The following is a 14622-nucleotide window of genomic DNA, read 5'->3' on the forward strand; positions in this document are numbered from 1 at the left end:
TACGGACGAATTTCCTTTAGGACGAGCTTGTCGACTCTTAGGATTAGGCGTCTCATTCCCTGGTCATGCGGACCTCGTCCAAGGTTCTTCCTGTTTGGACGAGGTAGTTATAAGTAAGGTTTTTCAGAGGTTCTTGCAATACTGACTGAGTCATGGACGACCTCTATGGATGACTTCAGGATAGGCGCTCTATCGTACCCTATCAACTCTTACACATTCTGGAGGTTATTTTTTTTTGCTGGCATTTAGCCTGATTTTACTAACAATTTTGTTATTTGACAAGAAAACCAAACATATTTGTTAAATAACATCTCAAGTCTGTGAGAAGAAGAAAGAAAGAACCCCTGCAGAGAAGCACCAAAGGATCAGATTTGCAGATCTAGAGAGAAGCAGCTTCGGCCTACAACACTCAATTTGAGCCGAATCTAAAGAGAAGAAGGAAGGATCAGTGGTAAGCTTTAGTTTTTCTCTTGGTTTTCTTTTAAGGAAGAGACTTGAGTTCTTTCATTGATCTCGAGTCTCATAGACTCAAAAATACTACTTAACAAACATGTTTGCAAAACTTGTTGACTAACAAAATTGTTTTCTAAATCAGGCTAAATGACAAAAATCCCCCACATTGTGTATATGTGTGACTATCGCACTAAGGGTGTGCAGCATTGAAATCCTGTTTGTATTGCTTTTTGACAAACTATTCAGAATCAAGATGCCATCATGACATGACACACATAAGCGCTTAGTGGAATCTATAAACTTTATCATGACGTGACATGCATAAATGCTTAGTGGAATCTAGAAACTTTATGACTAATGATTTGTATAAGCATTGCATAAGAGGAAAAGAGAGGACCTTGACGTTGCGGATCACAATGTCAAGGTCGAGGAGATGAAAAGCCTCAAATGATTAGTCACATATAAAACTCTTTGTACAGTTCTCAGTTTTGAGAAAATAGAAAATGTCATAGAGAAGTGGACAGTAATGGTGACTAACTTTTGAGAGTTTAGGGAAGTTCCACGAAGTTTCCTCCTTTACTGTAGTGTTCTACTTTGGCCCACTTCCAGTTCCAGGGAAAATTATCTCATGGAGCGAGGTAAATTCTATGCACATTTGGTGCTCTTTTTCATTGTTGTGTTGACCATGACCCATTTTTCAGATAAATTATCTGATGAGGCAATTATTGTCAAACTTGTGAGAAACGTGCATGTGTGGATTCTAATTGTCGTGAGAGATCACCCAAGCAAGTTGTGAATGACCTAGTCTCTTCTCAATGCATTTTAGTTATCAATATTTACACAAATACATTCATATTCTCTCAGGCTGCTTATGAACCATTTCCTAATCCTACTGTTCACACAAGCACCAAAATCCAACGTTATGCATAAGCAACCACAATCTCTTATTTCAAAGAAAGACCCTTTGATTCCAACCACATTGCCTTTGTACATAAGTTTATTTATTTTCATGTTTGAGAGGATATGTGTTTTTATTTATTTGTGGTTGCACCTAATAATTTATTTAGATTACCTATGTATCCTTGGTGTGGATCAAACCAATTAGTAGTTCTTAAATTGAGGTTTTAGATTTAAGATCCTCAAATATAATTTTGTCCACTTCAAATGATGGACATTTAAGTCAAATACTTGGTATTTAATTAAGCACTGACTTAATTTTGTTTTTGGGTGAGATTTTTTATTTTAATCTCAAGGATAAGTCAAGAATCCATATTTTTATGGAAATTGAACCAAGGATTCTCTTTTTGAGAAATTGAATATCCATACAAAATTCCCCTTCTTTCTTTTGCTTCTTTGTAGGAATTTTAACAAGAAATGATATTTTGATTGAAGTTCCCAAATTTAGTTAAGGGAAATAAAACTCCTTTGAAGCAATTTTATTTTTATGAACTTGTTTTATTATAAATTCGGAAACTTTATTAAATTTTAGGGCTAATTACAACTTACCCACCTATGGTTTGACCAAAATTTAAGTTCCCTACCTGTGATTTGAAATTTGGCACTTTACCCACTTGAGGTTAACTTAGTTAAGGTTCTGTTACCCAACTTTATAAAAAATGAGGCTATATGTGTATATTTGCTCTCTTTTATGTCTCTCTCTTCTCAAAACATTTATATAAAAAAAACATAAAAGAATAAGAGAAAACAAGATCAAAAAGTGAGGGTTTGGTAAAAATTATAAACAAAAATTACCACCACCATAGAAGCTTCTATCAAGAATCATCTCCAGCAAAAACAAATTCCTTCATCCCTTTCTAAGCAACCAAGAAAGCTATAGCATCTAATTCAGTTGGAACATTGTTTGCTGCCAAACACAGCAAAGCTGTGCCCCACTGTCCCGCCCACTATACCCCCATCCACCAACTGCCAAAAATAGTAGGACACCATAACAAACAAAAGCAACACGAACGTACACAGAAAATTATTATACTCACTAATACCATGTCTTCAAACATTAACAGTGCATATAATCATAGATTTAATTAATCAGAGAGAGAAAAAAAGTATCAATTCCAAATAAGTTGAGTCAGCAACTTTTGAGGGTAATTTTTAGTTTGATTTAAGCTTTAGATGCTGTGGCTTTGTTGGTAGCTTAGAAATGAATGAATGAATGAATTTATTTTTGCTGGAGATGATTCTTGATAGAAGCTTCTATGGTGGCAGTAATGTTTGTTCACAATTTTTACAAAGCCTTCACTTTTTGATATTGTTTTCTCTTATTCTTTTTTTATTATTTTTTATGTTTTGAGATGAGAGAAACATAAAAGACAGCAAAAATACATATTTAGTCTCATTTTTAATAGATGTAGGTAACGGAACCTTAACTAAGCTAATCTCAGGTGGGTAAAGTGCCAAATTTCAAACCACGGATAAGCAACTTAAATTTCGATCTAACCACAGATATGTAAGTTGTAATTAACTCTAATTTTACTATTATTGTGTTGTCACGATTATAAAGTTTGCCAAATTTCAAACCATGGATAATGACAGTTTTCTCTCTAGGGTTTCTTCGAAACTCTAAAGGTGAAAAATAGGCTTGCCGCATGGCAAACTTTTTCTCCCCGTGATAGCGGTGGAAACTATTCTTTGGTTTTCTATCGTGGTGTGATGGAGGACATTACAAAGAAGTATGCAGGCTACGACTATCAGAAAGAGAAGGGAGTGAGGTGGACCTAAGCCTACCAAGGAAGGGTGAGGGTTGGGTCCTTGCTTGGAAGTTTTGTACGAAGAGGAGGGTGAATCTAGAATCAGTGGCGAGAGTGTTGAGAACAGTATGGAGGATTGAGAAGAATTTCGAAGTCAGTGATGTAGGGGAAAATAAGGTCCTGTTTCTTTTTCAGCAGGAGGAGGACATGGACAGAGTTCTTATGCTCAGTCCTTGGTCTTTTGACAAATACCTTTTAGTATTACACAAACTAGGAGTTGGGGAGGTGGTGAACCAACTAAAATTTAACGAAGTGTCATTTTGGGTCCGGATCCATGGCCTTCCCATCATGAGCCAAACGAAAGATGTCGGCCTACGTATTGGTGAAACTTTGGGAAGAGTGGAGAAAGTGGATGTAGATGATAAGGGTTTCTGCCTGGGTAATTACCTTCGGATAAGGGTGCTGATAGACATATCCACGTCGTTGTGAAAGGGCCGACTGGTTCGAATGGGAGGTCCGTCGCCAACGTGGGTGGACTTTAAATATGAACGTCTACCCATCTTTTGCTATTGGTGTGGGCTGGTTGATCATAATGAAAAAGACTATATGCAGTGGATGCGTAGTAAGGAGTCACTCAGGGCTGAAGACAAGCAGTATGGTCCATGGCTTCGGGCAGTACCGAATCGTGTTCAGTGACCACAACTGGTGGTTGCATCAAAGAAGGAGTGTCAGCAGGAACAAATGGACCGGAATGGGGTGGAGTCCATAACGACGGGGTTGGTGGATAACCAAAGGAGTATGGTGACGGCAGTTGGCTTGCATAGTTCACATGGGTCTGATGACGTGGCAACAGCTAGGGCAAAGGTGTATACATCAGAGGCACCAGAAGGGTACGGGGAATTGAATATCCCGTGCAATCCGTAAGGTCCAGGATTTGAGGAAAAACTTAAGGAAATTGATGACGCAATATTTGAGGATGGTTTAAAACAAGAAACAAGCACGAAACGGGCAACGGGCGAGAAGGACGCAGTGATAGGGTTACACCAGCTGGAACGTACAAATGAAAGTCACACCATGGATATGGCAAACAACATTGGGCCACCGTTAAGGCCCACGTGCACTAAGGGTGATCTATTCACAATGGGTTTGAGCACTCAAAAGCCCAAGGGGGACAATAAAACAAGGAGAAGCAAGTTGTCAGGCCAAAAATAAACTGAGTCGAGTGATAATTTAGTGGATAAGGAAAATAAGAAGGAGGACGCAAGTAATGATATGCAGGGAGAAGATATTGAGATGGATTTCTTAACGGGGTCCGAAACTGAAGAAGTGGAGATGAAAAGGAGGGTACGAACTCCATTGCAAGAGATACCAGACAACGTGAAGATAGGGAAGAAGCTTAAGGTGGAAGGAGAGGTTCTGACTCTCAGTAAGTTACTAGCACAACAACTTGGAGCGGCGACGGCTGTTGGACAGCCCCGTCGGGAGCCATGAGTTCGATATGTTGAAACTGTCAGGGGCTTGGGAACCCCTGTACAGTTAATTTTCTCTAGAAAAAAGTTATGGAGGAAGATCCCATTTTGGTCTTTTTAATAAAGACCAAGTTTGACGTATCGGAGATGGCAAGTATCAAAAGGAAGTTAGAAAGGCAACAAGGTTTGGTGGTGCCGAGTGTTCGACGTGGGGGTGGTTTGGCGCTTCTATGGAAGAGTTCTACGAGAGTAGATGTCCAGAAATACTCTCCGCACCATATTGATGCCATTGTAACTGAAGAACAAGGGAATAAGAAGTGGAGGTTCACTGGTTTCTATGGCAATCCAGAGACAAACAAAAGAGAGGAGTCATATAGACTGTTGGAAAAACTGAGTAAGTCTTGTGACCTTCCATGGGTGTGCATGGGGGACTTTAATGAAATAATGCATTCCGGTGAAAAAGAAGGTGGAAGTGCATGTCCAGAAGGGCAGATGAGAATTTTCTATGACACGGTAAACCGGTGTAATTTGAGGGATATGGGTTATAATGGTCCAGATTTCACGTGGAGTAGCCGTTTGGGATCGCGAGGTTGGGTTCGGGAGAGGCTTGATAGAGCTTTTGTGTCTACTAGCTGGGTTTCAAGTTTTCCACGAGCGAGGCTTTTCCACGTGGCAACATCGGCATCAGACCATTGCATGCTAGTTCTCAAGGCAGACAGTACGAAACGACGAAACTTTCAGTGACCAAAACTCTTCCAGTTCGAAGCTATGTGGTTGAGAGATGATCGGTGTGACGAGATAGTTACAACGGCATGGGAGAGAGGAGTGTATGGGGGGTCGGAATAGCTGTTCTCAAAGTGCATGGAGGAGTGTCGTACTTCCCTTGTGTCTTGGAACAAAAACAAATTTGGAAACGTAGGGTGGAAGATATCATCTCTACAGAGGAAGGTCTAATACTTGGAAGAGAAAGGTGGTAACACCGTAGACATGGAGGAAATCCACAAAACTAAGTTGGAGCTGAATAATATGTTAAGGGCAGAGGAGGATATAAGGCACCAAAGGTCGAGAAATTGTTGGCTGAAGTCTGGGGATAGTAATACATCCTTTTTTCATACCAAAGCATCGAATAGAAACCAAAGAAACATGATTTCAAAAATCATGGACTCTAATGGTGTTTGGCAAGATGAAGATGAGATGATAGGCAGTGTTTTTGTGGAATATTTCGTGAATCTATTCACATCGTTGCAACCGGTGGTAAATGATGAGATGCTTGATGCATTGCACCCCAAAGTGTCGGACAGAATGAAATCCATGCTCATCCAAGATTTTCAAGCCCATGAAGTGGTGAAAGCATTAAAACAGATGCATCCAACGAAGGCGCCTGGACCCGACGGTATGCCTCCCTTATTTTATTAGCATTTTTGGTCCACTGTAAATCCTATAGTTATACAAACTGTTCTGGGTTTTCTTAACCATGGTGTAGCACCTCCCAAATTCCATGAAACGCACATCGTACTCATTCCTAAGATCAAAAACCCGGCAAGTGTGACGGACTATAGACCGATAAGCCTATGTAACTTAGTTTATAAACTAGCTTCCAAGGCAGTGGCCAATAGGTTAAAGATGGTGATACACGACATTGTACGAGAAAATCAGAGTGCTTTTGTAGCCGAGTGACTCATCACGAACAATGTGCTAGTAGCTCATGAGCTAATGAACCATATTAACAGAAAGCGGAAGGGGAAGACAGGTGAGGGGGCGTTGAAGTTAGACATGAGTAAAGCATATGATAGGGTAGAGTGGAAATGCCTGCAACTAATAATGAGGAAGCTTGGTTTCCATGAGAAGTGGATTTATCTTGTCATGAGCTGTGTGTCTTCGGTAACATATGCAGTGAGAGTCAACGGGGTTCCCTACGGGCAGTTTTCACCTACACGTGGGTTGCGTCAAGGGGACCCCTTGTCACCCTACTTGTTTATCATTGTTGCTGAAGGTCTGTCTACATTACTACATAAAGCCGTCCGAGAAAAGAAGCTAAAGGGTGTGGCGGCTTCAGCAAGAGGTCCAAGAATATCGCATTTATTTTTTGCCGACAATAGCCTCATTTTTCAAAGGGCCACTACAATGGAGTGTACTGAGATTCAAAGGATACTCAAAGTTTACGAGACATCATCTGGACATCAACTAAACCGGAGCAAGACATCGATGTTTTTCAGCCCTAACATGGAAGTGAGCATGAAGGAGTCGCTTAAAGCCATGTTCGGTGCACAGGTTATTCGAACTCATGAGTCATACCTTGGGCTCCCATCATTGGTGGGCAAGTCAAAAAGAAATACGTTTGCTTAATTGAAACAACGGGTAGCAAATAAGGTTTCGGGATGGAAAGAAAAACTGCTCTCTAATGCTGGGAAGGAAGTTTTGATCAAGGCAGTGGCTCAAGCGGTTCCATCGTGTACCATGAGTTGCCTTAAACTCCCCCATAAACTGTGCGAGGAGCTGATAGGTATGGTGAGACAATTTTGGTGGGGACAGGTGAAAGATGAAAAAAAAGCTAGCTTGGATGAGCTAGGAGAAGATGTGCTCACCCAAGGAGAGAGGTGGAATGGGGTTTAGGGATCTCAAAACGTTCAACCTTGCCCTCTTAGCAAAGCAAGGGTGGAGGCTGTAGACAAACTCATCCTCACTGTTTTACAGGGTATATAAAGCCAAGTATTAACCCAACTGTGATTTTGTGGATGCAGAGCTGGGTGGACAACCTTCTTATTGTTGGAGAAGTATTCATGCAGCTCAAGCAATTGTAAGAAGAGGTTTGAGGTGGCAGGTGGGTAATGGGGAAAATATCAGAATATGGGGAGATAAATGGCTTCCTACACCAAACACTTATAAAGTAGTTACACCTAAGGGAGGAAACTCACAGGTAACAATGGTATGTGATCTCATAGACGCTGAAAGCAAAGAATGGAAAGTCGATGTGGTGCGTCAGAACTTCTTATCTCAGGACGTGGAGGCAATTTTAAGTATCCCGTTGTGCGTTAGTGGAGCTCGGGATAAGATAGTTTGGGCTGAGAATAAAAATGGGAGGTTCTCTGTAAAAAGCGCATACAAGGTGGCTATGGAAGATGGTTTGGTTGGTGGAAGATCGAGTTGCTCAAGTCAATCCGAGTCGAGGAAGGTCTGGAAAGGTTTATGGGGAATGAACATTCCTAACAAAGTGAAACACTTTGCATGGAAAGCATGTAGGAATATTTTGGCCACAAAAGAAAATTTGCATAGGAGAAAAATCACGTCCAATAATATTTGTAAGTGTTGTGGGACCCATACTGAGACTGTCAGTCATCTTTTCTGGTTTTGTGAACACGCCAAAACTATTTGGTCTTCTAGTAAAATGACCATACCTTTCAAGGTGATGCCAGCATGGGACTTTATGGAGGTCTTGTGTCAGGCGCAGCAATGGAGTGTCTTTTTGCCGGGTTTGGTGATGGTTTGTTAGGGAATATGGAAAAATCGGAATGAGTTACATCATGGAGGAAAGGTTAGGACTGGTAGAGCTATTATTCAAGGTGCTTTAATGCTTCTGGAGGAATATCAGAGAGCAAATGAGAGTTCCGATGCTACGCAAGAAAAGACGTCTTTGACTGTAAAGTGGAACCCACCGGCACAAGGCTACTATAAGGTCAACATTGATGGCGCCGTGTTCAATAAACGGAAGCAACCAGGTATAGGCGTGGTCATTAGAGATGATGCAGGGGAGGTGATCGCCACGATGTGCAAATGGATGGCAGTTCCGTTAGGTGCGCTGGAGACGGTAGCGAAGGCAATGGAGACTGCGATTCGTTGCTGCAAATGTAGGAATCAAGGACGCGATTTTTGAAGGAGACTCGCTTATGATCTACAACGCACTCCATGGTTCGGTTTCGACGCCGGCGGCCATCCAGAATATTGTCACCAGTATTCTCCGACAAGCCCAGAGTTTCAGAACTTTCGCCTTCTCACATATTAAAAGGCAGGGGAATGTCCCAGCCTATGTATTGGCTCAACATGCTTGTAACGTTGATAACTATGTAACTTGGCTGGAGGAATGTCCTAGCCAAATTGCATCTGCGTGTGCTTAGGATGTATGCCTTTCTCATGTTTCTAAATAAATGGTATTTTGCTTTTCCTATAAAAAAAAAAAAAAAAAAGTTTGATAGGAGTCTTTCTTTCTCACACAGGGTGAGACCCTTTCTTTTTTCTTTTTTCTTTTTCTTTCTTTCCTCCTACTCTACTGTCTATTCTTTTTAGATTATTGTTTTGTCAGCATGGACTCAGATTTTATAGAACATTTTCAGAAGGTTAGTGAGGTGATCATGGTTCGGTCGGAGCATTGCGAGAAAACTCTAGAAGAGTGGTCCCTCAGTTTGCTAGGAAGGTTTCACACGACCAAACCCATCAACTTTAGAGTTGCTGAAAACCATCTACACTCTGCATGGAAGATGGAGGGAAACAATCTAAAAATTATAGATGTTGGGGACAGACTGTTTCGATTTAAATTCTCGACAAAAAGCCAATTGAAGTGGGTTATTAACAATGGTCTTTGGAGTTTCAATAATCATATCCTATTACTGCGAAGATGGGAGAAAGGAATGACGGCCTTTTCGATTAACTTCCAAACTGTTCCGATGTGGGTGCAAGTGCAGGGACTACCCTTCGATCTGATAATCAAGGAAGTAGGGAGATATATTGGACAAAGAATTGGTAGAGTCATTGAGGTAGATTGTGAAGCCATTGCCTCGGGCGAGGCAAGGTTTCTCCGAGTCAGAGTTGACGTGCCCATAGACAAACCGATACGCGGGGGAGCCCTAGTACACAGTCCGGAAGGTGATAAGGTTTGGGTGGCATTCAAGTATGAACGGCTATCTGGTTTGTGCTTCCATTGTGGCCTACTTGGTCACGAGGCAAAAGCATGCGAGTTCACGAAATTGAAGGTGTGGGAGGAGAGTCCTTATGGCGAATGGCTACGAACGACGGAGGATGTCCCGCCACAGACCAACGACTCTCTAGTGGCACAATCTCACTGAGATGGAAACCACAACGGTCACGGCATCGATGGCGTAGAAACAGAACCCCTGCAAAATTTTAATTCGGGTAACGGACACTCCTATCATTCAACAACAATAATTGAGGAAGAAAATCTAGAGATTGTGGAGGTTTTTGAATGCACAGAACTTAAGGGACCCAAAATCAATGCAATGTAAGGATAATTGGCTTTAATTACTTGTATAAATCCATTACACTGTCTCAATATACATTCCATAAAAAATAGACTACCCTTAGCTTGGACTACAATTTTTCTTATCAAATTGCATTCAGAAATAGTTGTATGCTTTGGAAATCCTAGAATTTGAAAATTGTTTTACTAAAAGCATTTCTGACATGATTGGCTCAAAGATGAGTCCTTCAGAAGTGATTGTACCTTACCAAAGTTCCAAACGCCTTGTTCCTATTTATCCCCCTCCTCTTCTTTGCTGATGTTTTGTTTGGATCTATGTTTATTTTTATCTTTAGACTCTTACTTGTTTCAACTGTAAGGACAATGTCATTTCGTCTATGCAAATTTCTTTTCCAATTCTAAAAACCATATATAAATCAAATAATGGGTTTCAAATACTTAAAGTTGGTATGTTTTGTTTTTTTTTTTCTTTGGACAGACAGTAGGAATCTTTTCCTGCTAATGTATTTCTCTTTAAGGAATCTAACTTGAATGCAGAGATTAGTGGTTCCTCTAGCATCTTGTAAAGCTGTTTGGGATGCGATTTTGAGGAAGGTGTCGGTTCGAGAGTTTCAATGGACACCCTATGCAGGTTTTCACTATTCTCATCACATATTTGTTTTGTGTTAATAGATGCATAGGAAATAAATTCTTTTCTTTTATATGTTTGGCCAAGCAACTCTTTCAATTGGAAAATACTCTGTCTTATGGCTAGATGCATCTCTGTTGGTATTGGAGGGGGTGATCACACCACAACAATGGTGGCATTCCCTCAAATAAAATTTCCTACTTTGTCTCCTAGAGAAGTAGAGTGGTGATAACTTCCAATGCAATTAGTTTCTCTAGTGAATGGATATGACTCTACTGAGGGTTGTGTTTGTTCCTAAAGTTACAACTCTCCGATTGGGTATAAGGGTGTATAAAAAGGCCCCGAGTATTCAGGCCATTTGATCCCTATCTCCTCTCATTTCTAGAGAAACTCTGCATGTGATTTTCACTCTCCAAGGAGTTTCATTTCTCTAGAATCAACTATCTCAACCATTAAATGGCCTTTGGATATTATGTGTTGGTGGTGGTGTTATCATATATGTTAATAAAAATACAACTTTGGAGTAGACTTGTTGTATGAAAACATCCAACAGGTGAATGGAATAGAACTATGGGAAGAAACATGGTTGTGGTTATTGCCCTATTTGCTTGCAAAGCTATACCTATTAAAGTGGGCGAACGTTTCTGTAACCTTAGACTCATTACATTGTTCGAGTGAACTCGTTGGCTCTGCGACACCACAAAAGAGACAAAACAGCTGTGCCCTTGCTGCTATAAAATTTAAGCCTCTGTTTGGAAAACGCGTTTTGCACGTTTCCCAGAGAAAGAGTTTTTTTTCCTGTGGGTCCCATGCATTGTTCACAGGACCCACAAGTACCTTCATTCAGCAACTTTTTCTTTAAAACTAGGTCCCACGGTATTATTCACACATTTAAAAATTATTTTGTTTAAGTGTTTTCAGTTTTCAGTAATAAACGGTATCCAAACAGACCCTAAGAGTGAAAATTATTGTTCAAGGCTTGGTCAATGTATGAATTTAAGAAGAAGCCCTTATGAAAGACCTCAACAAAACTCAGAGCATTGGATCTTAGGATTTTACGTGTGTGTGTGTTATTCAAGACTTTGGTAGTGGTTTTTAGAAGTGCTTTTTGGAGCAATCAGTGGTTTTTTTTTTTAATGCGGGTTTCAATAAAATAGAAATCCTTCTTGCTATTAGGATTTTGGATTTGAGAAATTTGAGAGTAACATCTTAGAGTCTTTCTTTGAGGGCTAGATAACATGTTGGAACAACACCTTAACTCAAAAGCTTACCCCAGAGGGTTTAATCCAACAAAATTTTATTACCACTTGTTACTCTACTCAGTATTATCCAATGTGAGACTTGATCACTTAACCAATAACATGAATATTCCTATAATTTCTTTCTCATTTCTATAACTAACTTATTCTCATTTTATCCATGTAGTTAATTATGTAAGGCCTCTAATTTCTAATGCGGAACTAGACTTGGAGACACGTATATTGCAGTTGATTTTGGATACCGCAAAAGCAAAAGTTAGAGAGCTCGTTGAGGAATTTCTGTCTCTAGGAAACGAGCTATTTCAACCTTCCAAACTGCTTGAATCACCATAGCATAAGCAGAGAAATGCAAGAATAAACCACATTATTTGATCAACAGTGGGGCACCATTAGTTGATGAGTATTTATTAAATTTCAGCATTTTTCCCCATGTTGTATATGTTGTAAAACGGTTATGTTTCCAAATATTTGAACTCCAACATTTGTTTCATAAATAAATTCCTGAAGGTCTTGAAGGAAAACTCACATACTTCCAGTCTTCTATAATGGATATTATCGACCACGTTTGCCAAGTTAACTTCATCCATGATGTTATCTGTTTGCAATTCAGCTTCAGCCTGCAGTATTCAACACCAATTGAACAATGCTACATACATCTCAGATTGTGAACCCTGCATCTCAAAGACACAGCGGGTCAAGTGCTGGGTTCGCTTTTTCTAGATTCATCGTTGTCCTTCCACTCATATGAACGAATTGCTTCTGCATGGTTAAAAAGGATTGCTTTCCCCCCATTCTTAGGTCTAAACAATAATATATTGTCATTACCTCAGTATATAACAGTGGTGGAGCCAGAATTTTGGTTCAGAAGAGGCAAAATTAAAAGATATTATTTAAAGTGAAATTGGTCTAAAAAATATGAATTGATAATAATAACAAAATAAATAAACAGTTGTAAGAAAATAAATATATTTCATATCATTAAAATAAATTAAAGAAAAATAACCAATTAATACTATAAAGCTACACCAAAAAGTTTACAAACTGATATGATAAAAATGTAATCAGTGGTACTTAAATAATATATACTGAATAAATGTGAAATTATTTTTTGTGATTGGTGACATACCAATTATAGTATCTCTAGCATCACTCAACAATAAAATAATGTAAAAAGTATCATTAATAGTGAAAATGTGAAAAAAAAAATAGGAAAGAAAAAAGAAAAAAATAACAGGTGTCAAACTTGAACAAGGCAAAAGCAACTTACATGAACAGTAAAATAGGTGAAAAGGTCATATGGTTTAATGTTTGAGAAATTTTTTTTTTTCTTATTCCTTGTTTTAGAATCACTTTCAAGTTTCAACCAAGTGGATTGGAAGTCCTTTTTTATTTTTTTTTTTTTTCTTTCTGTGTGCCAATTGAGTAACTACTAAAGAATTAAGATTAGTGATTACATATACATTACCAAAGGCTTCAAAAAGAGGTCTTTCTGCACATGATGAGGTATTATTTTTCATCTAAACATCAAATCACGTGGCCCTACCAAATTTTTTTTTTTTGGGTGAATGGACAATTTCATTAAAAAGCAACTAAGGAGGAATTACAGAGACAAAGCAAAGTCTGTAACAAAACCTATGAAGCACGGGTGCAGGTGTGGGTGCGGGTATGGGTGCGGGTGCGGCGGGACTCGGCAATTAAAAAATTATTAAAAATATTTTTACTTATATTTTCTATATATTTTTACTATTAAAATATTCTTAAAAAACATATTACTATGCCTTGATTCACAAAACAAAGAAAGAAGAAAGCAACAAACACAAAACAAAACACAAAACTAAAAAGAAAACACAAAAGAAGCAACAAATATTCAAAATAAAATTGAGGAAGGACAGATTTAGGGTTTTTGGGTCTCATTCAGAGTTGATTTTGGCTATTCTGGCATGATTCAAGGCCGATTTTGGCCTATTTCGTCCGTTTCTGGTCTGTTTTGGCCGTTTCGATCACCGGCCGATACGACCCAATACGGCCGAATCGGCGCGAATCGAAACTGAGTCGGCACGACCCAAAGCAGCACCGATGCACAAGCAATGGCGTCCCTCTCACGTCAGACGCGGGTGCGGCACCTCTGGCGCCGCGTCTGTGCATCATAGAACAAAACACCCCATTACAATCTACTCATTAGTCATAGTGTTTTACGTTGAGCCCAACTTTTTCACAATCTACTCATTAGTCATTTCACATGCATATAGTATTCTTAAATCTTAAGTGCTCCAAATGAAAATATGCATGTTATAAAAGCACCAAATAGAACGTCCAAGGAGAAAGGTAGGACGACAAGGAGATCAGTAAACACTTCGTAAAGAAAAAGTTGGGCTCAACGCAAAGCTAACTTGGAAAAATCTGTATTTTTCTTCATTGTTTCTAGTAAGAGAAAGCTTAGAGATACTCAAATTTATAACGTGATTAAGTTTCACATTGTGATCAATGAACTTAAGGGTGTGTTTGTTTGGAGGTGAAATAGGGGGATGAAAAATTTTGGAGAGAAAATGGGAAGGAAAACTTTTTAGAGTGTGTTTGGTTAGATAGGGAGGATGGAAAATAAATGGTGGGACCCAAGTATTTTCTCCCCATACCCACCAGAAAGTTTTCTCTTGAAAATGAAGAGAAAACAGGAAAAATTAGACATCATTTTTGGACAAAAATGCCCATGTGCAGTTGCACATGGGCTTGTCCACGTAGCTCTACATTTTTTTTTTCTTTCCTCCTAGACATGGCCTTTTTTTTTTTTTTTTTTTTGATTCCTAGGCAGGCTTTGTACATATCCAAATATTCTCTCTCTCTCTTTTTTTTTTCTTTTGCTTTCTTTTGTGTTTTTTTCTTAGATTTGATTTGTTTTTTC

The 14622-nt window shown here is 39.2% G+C and overlaps 2 protein-coding genes across 2 annotated transcripts; both read left to right on the forward strand.

Moving 5' to 3' along the window:
- Window positions 1-4774: 4774 nt before the first annotated feature.
- Window positions 4775-5371, forward strand: LOC142616624 (uncharacterized). The gene has a single exon (XM_075789438.1). It carries the CDS (start codon window positions 4775-4777, stop codon window positions 5369-5371), a length of 597 nt encoding a protein of 198 aa, XP_075645553.1.
- Window positions 5372-8925: 3554 nt separating this feature from the next.
- On the forward strand, window positions 8926-9684 carry LOC142616625 (uncharacterized protein At4g02000-like). Its single transcript, XM_075789439.1, has one exon. The coding sequence runs from the start codon at window positions 8926-8928 to the stop codon at window positions 9682-9684; it is 759 nt and encodes a 252-aa protein (XP_075645554.1).
- Window positions 9685-14622: the final 4938 nt, after the last annotated feature.

This window comes from Castanea sativa, chromosome 11 (genome assembly GCF_040712315.1).
Source record: "Castanea sativa cultivar Marrone di Chiusa Pesio chromosome 11, ASM4071231v1".
Classification (NCBI taxonomy): Eukaryota; Viridiplantae; Streptophyta; class Magnoliopsida; order Fagales; family Fagaceae; genus Castanea; species Castanea sativa.